Genomic DNA, 7,839 nt, shown 5'->3' on the forward strand with positions numbered 1-7,839 from the left:
ACAAGCGTTTGTTGAATTAGGTTATCCGAATTATTTATTTGGTTTACATAGTTTAAGGGCGGGAGGTTAGCGATCGGCTTTTTAAGCGTCATGGAAGGTGGAAAACGGATCAAGCTAAAGACGGTTAGATTAAGGACAAGCTGGATTCTCTTCTCTCAGTGTCTAGAAGTTTACATATTTAGTTTGCCATTTCTCTTTCTTCATTTTCGAACGCGGGCATCAATAAACGAGATGTCTCAAGGGGCTTTCAACCCTAGTTTTTTATTTTATTTACTGTTGTAATTTTCTCTGAGTTTGCGAAACTGTAATGCTGTTTTTTTCAGTAACGCCTTACGCTCGCTGCATCAATAAACGAGATGCCCGCTCCTATTCTGTGTTTTGTGATTATTTAGATTAGTTACAAAATATTTTATAATCGTTTCAGTGTGATTAGAATATAAATGGGTTAACTTTATGCTGAGTGTGACATGCTTAGTTAGTAATTTCCCTTGTTGCAGTTTGGGCATTTCTGTCATCACGGACTCCCAGGAGATCATTCACCATTTTTGCAAGCTAGGCGGAGGCTGATTCAACAGAGTCTTGTATCCCAGCAAAGGGAGGTCGCCCAGAGCAATGCCTTGCCAACAATATCAGTCAGAATGTATGGAGCATGAAGCATAAATAAGCAATTGTACATTTTTCAGACTGCAAATTGCACTTTGTTCGTCAAAAAAATTTACTCCTGCTTATTTATACCAAATTGCACTAGAAATCATGGGATTACTGACCTATACAAACCATCGATTCACCCTTTTTTTCCAGGAAGACAAATTGCAAGGATGAATTTTAGCACGTGGAATTTTGTATGGGCCTCGTTGTTTGCAGTGATCGCATTTTTGGCTGCTGGTGGAAATATACTAACCATAATCATATTTCACAAGACGAAATTACGCAAACGGCCTCGTTTTCTCCTTATAAGCTTGGCGGTAGCAGATTTTCTAGTTGGACTGGTCGCAGTTCCACTTTATATCACATATATGTACCTATATATAGACAATGTCAGCCACCGGTATCTTAAAATTTTACCTGTAATCTACAATGGTGTCGATATGTTTGCTGCTTTTGCTTCCATCTTTACCCTTGCTGTGATTGCATTGGAGAGAATGTATGCCATTGGTTGGCCGTTTCGTCACCGAGTTCTGAAAACCCAAGCGTATGCCGTTGCTATAGCAATTCCGTGGATAATGGCGTTTATTGTGACCATAATTGCACTTTCCTTGCAGCATCGACAATCCTTCGCATTCTTCATAGCGATATTCCTATCAACACCCGTTGTCATAACCTGTGTAGCTTACTTTGTCCTTTGGAAGAAAGAAAGGTCTCGAAAAGTGCGCCATCAAGTTCAGGGGACTAAAGATGTAAAATTGACAAAGACGGTAGCGTTGATAACAGCAGCGTTTGTGGTAACTTGGCTTCCCTTTCAGGTTTTAATCTTGGTTGTGCATCTTTGCATTTCATGTGGGGAAATTTCTTTCCTTGTAATTTATATGATCAAATTGCTCCAGTATGGAAATTCGGTAATAAACATCGTCATTTATCCTGTCAGAGATGAGGAATATAGAAAATCTCTTTTCAAAATGCTGTCTATTTTTAAATGCTCATGTCGAAATAAGATCATTCCTCTATCGCCGGCAAACATGGGAATTTCTGTTTTTTGTGTGGTGTCCTATTCTATAAAAGATACGCAACTACGTATTGATAATTTCCAGGAAAACACAAGGCTCTAAATAAGCACAAGTTTAATAGACAAGTACCGAATACATGCTACAGTCACACCTAATGTATCAAGACTTCCAAGATCCTGGTTAATCTTTTATCAGAACCAAGTTGCTCCAGTATGGAAATTTGGTAATAAACATTGTCATTTATCCGGTCAGAAATGAGAAATATAGAAAAGAAATGTAAAAATGTTCTCTATTTTTAAGTGCTCGAGTCAAAATCAGCGGTTTCGTTTATAATTATCGCCTGCACACACGGGAATTTATCTTACTTCTGTGGTGTCCAATTCCATCGAAACGCAAGTAACTTTTGATAATTTTCACGAAAATACAAGACTTTAAATCACTTCAAAGTTAAAATAACGAACCGATGATAACCAGGGAAATCATGTAGTATGCAATGGATTGCCTTGTGTATCGAGAATTCCTGCTAATATACATCTTTTTGTCAGAACCACTGACTACGAGCAGTCTCTCTTTTTTCTACAGATGGTTTTCACTCACGTGACTTGGCGGCCATATTGGTGTACAAAACAATACAAAATGTATGCATGGAATATGCATAAAAATAGAGTTTGGTTCCCAAAGGAGAGAACGTCTATTGTTCTTGTACACCAACATGGACGATGTGACGTCACGTGAAAACGAGCAAAACGCGATACACGCAAATGGCCACGCGCGTGCTGGAAGTACACTGCTATCACTAAATCTGAAGAAAAAGAGAGATTGCTCGCAGTCTACTGAATCACTTAAGCGAACCTATCATATGTATGGCTTCTTTCAATGCGCAACTCAACTTTCGTGCTAGTAATAAAGATTATTGGTGTTCGCCAGTGGCGTAAACATGCTATTATTGAGGCCTTCCAAGGGGGATTCTGATGTCGCTTTGTCGCTCATTTTCCAGCCCACCTGTCGCCTATTTGGTTAGAGATAAATGTCACTTTTCGTTTTTTGGCTGCAATACAATTGTCGCTGTCGCTTTTTCGCTAGAATACAAATGTTCCTTAAACGTGCTTAATTTTTGCGTCCTGTAATTTTGTTTAATTTGTATCGATAATCAAATAGTGACAAGTGAAATTAGGGAATATAAAGGTTCGGTCAATTATTTGATTTTGGACAAAACGCACGTGAAATTATTACCTAATTTCACGAGTAGACCATTTGATTAGCTATTAAATATCATTGGTGACAAATTACGTTCATAAGATGCCATTTTGCTACCGTAGGAAAAGTTGCCATGGCAGCATTGTAATTTCACATTAACGCTGAAATTTCAAGCCAAAAATAAGGAGTTATTTGACACCCATGTTATTAAAGAGAAAGCGCCCGTAAAAACTTCCTTGTTTTTAATACAAGATCAACCACTTTAGTTTCAAATAACTCTAATGACTAGATAGCCTCCCACGCAGACTCTCTTAGGGATTCATCACGCGTTCCTCCCCCCACTTGCGTCATTCTCGTCCCCAGAGGCCGCGATTCTTTCGGTCAGCACCGAGAATAACGACCTCTGGCCGGTTCCGAAATACGCGCAGTCTCAGTGGGGGTCTATTTTGATAACCCTTGACAGCTACTAATTGCTTCAAATTTCTGAGATTGCGCAGACGAGCGGGAAGTCCGTGATTCGCGGACTTGCATGTTTAATTGCTGGTTCGGAACAAGCCAGAGGTCGTTACAAGTCTCGGTGCTGACCGAAAGAATCGCGGCCTCTGGGGACGAGAATGCACTTGCGTCTGCTGCAACAAGCCGCACATTCCTTTCCCTTTGTTAAGAAACTGTCATCTGGAAATCACGTGCGGGTTACTTATGAACCAATCAGCTCTGTGTAGATCTCCCCTGGGAGCGTCAATGCGTCAACTTCTTCTGAAAGGGACGAAGGCTTTTCAAAATATTCCACAGAAACAATAATTTTGTTTCCTCGGTGGGTTATGCATTTGCACTCTCGCGAGTCAAAATGTGAGTGCGTAGTAAGGGTATGGTGTCGTTTCATCTACTAGTAAAATTGAAGGCGCCGTGGAAATATATAAATACGAATACAAATATTAACGTAGTGGAGTGCCCGCTCCCAAGAAAATATCACATTCTCTTAAAGAAACACTAATTTTCTTAGCATTTTTAACATTCTTTCTACTACATGCTTTTTTCCTTTAATTTATGCGAATTTTTTCGTTATATTTAAATTTCTTTCGCTTTTAGGCTTCACACATTTTTATCCGTTGAAGGCAGCAGTTCAGTCTGTCGAAAGCTCATAGTTTTTTCAAACCTTTTTACCAGAGAACGATTTTACTTCTTTTTTGAACCTTAAATCAGTTGAACCGAAGGACTACAATAAATAGGGTTATTCAAACGAAACAGCGCGAAAAGAAAGAAAAATATGATATCAATCCCAAGCGATCGCCACAAATAGATTTGAATCGCACGGGAGCAAAATGTTTCAACCATACGAATTCTACCGTACTCATTCTGTGAAGGGCCGCAAACATCTAAGCCAAAGCATGAAATTTTTACGCTCCAGTTTCTCTTTGATAAGAATTTAAGTGAGCCCAATACACGAAACCTTTCTTCTTGCAGTTTTCTCAGGGTTTAAAATGCACTTCCAGAATCTGGAAGTCAGTTGTGATTGGTCTACGTAAATTCCGGCTCGTGGGGGAGCACTTTCGTTCCCAGAGCTGCGATCCTTTTGGCCAGCGCCGCGGATCGAGAGCTCTGTATTGAGCTCTGTAGCTCTGGCTGGTTCCAATTAAACAGTTCGCGATTCACGGACTTCCGGTCGTTCTGCGCAGTCTCCACTTTTTTTTCAAAATGGCGGGCCAAGCCAAATCGATCATTTCCACGAGGCGTTAAAGTGCCCCTAACCCCAAAATATTTTTTTCGCTTAAATGAATCTTTACACCTGTTCGAGACGCATTGCGATCATTTTGTCCTTTTTCTAACAAATCCTGCCATTTTATAGGCTTCGAAAGTTGCGAAAATCCAAGCATCTTTTGTTCACGACTGAGTCAGAAGGGGAGTGGATGTATTCCTGATTTGACGTCACAATCTACTTTGCATGCATTTTTACAAAGAGTTAATGCAATGTAAATCAGTTTTTGACGTCACATCAGGAATAGACCCATTCCCCTTCTGACTTGGTCGTGAACAAAAGATGCTTGGATTTTTGCAACTTTCGAAGCCTATAAAATGGCAGGATTTGTTAGAAAAATGAAAAAATGGCCGCAATGCGTTTCGAACAGGTGCAAAGATTAATTTTACAAAAAAATATATTTTGGGGTTAGGGGCACTTCAAATCACGAAATGGAAATTCTGGATTTAAGCGACCAATCTCGTTCCCAGGCTCTCTCTTTTTCTCCCAGAGCCTGGGAACTAGGTTGTTAAGCAACATCACATTGAAAGAAAAGAAGTACGAGCGTTTGAAGCTATCTGCGTTAAACGCCATCTGATCGTGGTAATCGTTCCTCGTCTCAGCATCACCGAAGACCAGATTCGGCCGAGCGATTTTTATGGGTAGTTGCCTTCGAGGAGAAAGGGAATTTGTTAAAGGAAATGGCTAAAAGCAATGCAATACACCCCTTTAGGCGATACATTTGACCTTCCAGCCTCTGTGTCAAAACAACTGCAACAATGACAATTAACCACAACCGTCAAAGATCGATCAAGGAGAAGATTTACGCCAGCGAGAGGCTTCAAACAGCCTCAGGTCTTACAGAATTCGATGAAAATCCGACTTTATATAACATCAGAAACCCATAAGGGTTGAAACGTGTAACGCGCGTTCACAGCTTCCGAATATTCAGTGCAAACTGATTGGTTGAATGTTTCAGTGCTAAGTACCATATTTGGAAACCCCTCGCTCTTGTTGTTCCAAATATGGTACTTAGCAAATCGAATATTCAGAAGCTTGTTTCCCAGCACACAAGGGGCCGTTACACGTTTCAACCCTTATGGGTTTCTGATAACATGCAGTGGAGCAACCAAAGCGATGGGTGCTGTGTTGGGGCTTCAGCGTAACACATTTAATTTCGTTTGCTGATTCAGAAACTCAAAGCCCATGTTCTACGCGGTGGAAAATGACGCAAATACATTCAATGCAACTTAAAGTGAAAATGCTGGATGTCACAATATAGGTCACGCGTCACGGGTCACGTGTAGATCCGCGTCTAGCGGCCATGTTCGAGTTGTAACAAATATGAAAGAAGTGAAACATGGTTGTCATAACCAGAAAGCAGGCCCAACCCTCGAACCACTCCACCCAGGCCAGCCCGTACGGATACTTGACCACCATACCAAAACCTGGAAACCAGGAACCGTCCTGAGATCAGCGAAAGAACGTCGATCGTATATCGTCAAAAACAACACCACAGACGGTGTATACCGACGCACAAGGTCGCACCTGAGGCCAGACACAACAAACTCCTGTGCACACAGTCCCGCCCCAGTCCAAGCACCCACAGCAGTCACGAGACCACCATCACCATCCAGGGTCATGGAGCCACCCGCAAGTGCAGACGATCAACCACCAAGGAGACCGTCCAGAGCCCAGATCCCCGGCAAGGATCGAGCTGCACCCAGAGACAAGTGGCGGGTACTGGACCAGATCCGGGTTAAGTTAGGTCGAACTGAACATTTGAAGAGCTCTATTGTTCCTCGTTAAAGTTAAGTCCTATAACCAAGGCATGTTACAGTTTTTATATGAACACTGATTTAGTATCAGCTCATTGAAGATCTCTATTACGTTATGCATTGTTGTAAAGAGGGGGATGTTACAGTATAGGTCACGCGTTACGGGTCACGTGTACATTATGTTAAGCTGTCGGCTCCATGTGTAGCAGCCATGTTCGAGTTGTAATAAATGTGAAAGAAAGTAAAACACTGGATTTCAGTCTTTTGGAAGTGTTATGAATGAGAGATTTACTCTAATCTTGCCTGTTACCAACATGATGAAATCACCAGCTGCAGTACGGAACTTTCGCAGCGGTATGTTGTAAATGGCCGAATTTTCTTAGTGTCTTTTAGCTGTTCTTTGTACGAGCATCATCCGCCGATGTCAATTTTTTTCTTTTAATTAATTGATAGTTTCACGATCTCCATGTTAGACTATGTTAGCTACCTAGATCTGGAGGTAACCGGCTGTATTATCTACAACACTGTTATTTCGATCCTTTTCAGCGGCAGACTTTTTCCGCGGGTAAAGGGTAAAGGGTAGTCTTGTCGGATTTGCAAGATAAAGTTAAACTTTCTTCGATTTTCAACAACCTCACCCGCGACCTAAGAATTACCATGAGTGATATTACCCTGTTGCTTTCATTTCATCCATATAATGTTGATGGATGAAATTGAGTCATGAGAAAACCAAACTAATGAGAGCAAACTTCCCGATGTGACCATGCGTGCAACCCTAACCAAGATTTAAAAAAATTCCATCCGATCTTCTTTGGTAAAGTAAGGGAACAAAATAGAAGAAAAAATGCAAGAAAAAGGTCAACAATACCAGGTATTCTGGGTGGTCAGCAAACCAAGTAACAAGTACATGGCTAATTACCATGTGCGTTCCGACTTGTTGTTTTTCTCCGCTTCAAAACATATCTTCCAGCGAAACCATTCAAACGAGAAGAGGATTTGGATAAAAATGCTCAACCATTACCATTTCAATGGTTTTACAAGAGGACTCTCTTTCAAAAACTGAAGAGTCGAACAGCAACTCAGAATTAGATCATGGTGCATCAAAGGATCCGAATAATCCTTTCCCGGAGCGGATATGATGTGGTTTAATTTTGATTTTTTGGTTTGAAACGTTCATTTTTTTTTCAAACCTGTTCAAAATTTTTAAACTGGTTTAATTTTTTTAGAACACTCTCCATTTTAAAATATTTGGATATCTTTCTGTAAGATAAGATAACTTTATCATATCACTTCAGGATATCTTTATTTTCAAAAGCTATTTACATAGACGATATTACATGGCCGCGCGGGGATACGAATTTTATCTTCGAGTGCTGAAAGTATCTGTCACGAGTGATCCAGAATCCAATAGGCGAGTCAGGTTTAGATAACTTAATTAAGCAAAGCTGGTAGAATAGAATAGAAT

At 40.6% G+C, this 7,839-nt stretch overlaps 1 protein-coding gene across 1 annotated transcript; it reads left to right on the forward strand.

Annotated features, from left to right (window-relative positions):
• The first annotated feature begins 806 nt into the window (after positions 1-806).
• Positions 807-1,766, forward strand: LOC138004973 (histamine H2 receptor-like). Its single transcript, XM_068851267.1, has one exon. It carries the CDS (start codon positions 819-821, stop codon positions 1,764-1,766), a length of 948 nt encoding a protein of 315 aa, XP_068707368.1. The 5' UTR covers positions 807-818.
• The last annotated feature ends 6,073 nt before the right edge of the window (positions 1,767-7,839 follow it).

The sequence above is a fragment of the Montipora foliosa genome, chromosome 6 (genome assembly GCF_036669935.1).
Source record: "Montipora foliosa isolate CH-2021 chromosome 6, ASM3666993v2, whole genome shotgun sequence".
Taxonomy (NCBI): Eukaryota; Metazoa; Cnidaria; class Anthozoa; order Scleractinia; family Acroporidae; genus Montipora; species Montipora foliosa.

Coding starts and splice junctions, on each gene's coding strand:
- LOC138004973 (XM_068851267.1), top strand. CDS start 819: ATGAATTTTAGCACGTGGAATTTTGTATGGGCCTCGTTGTTTGCAGTG.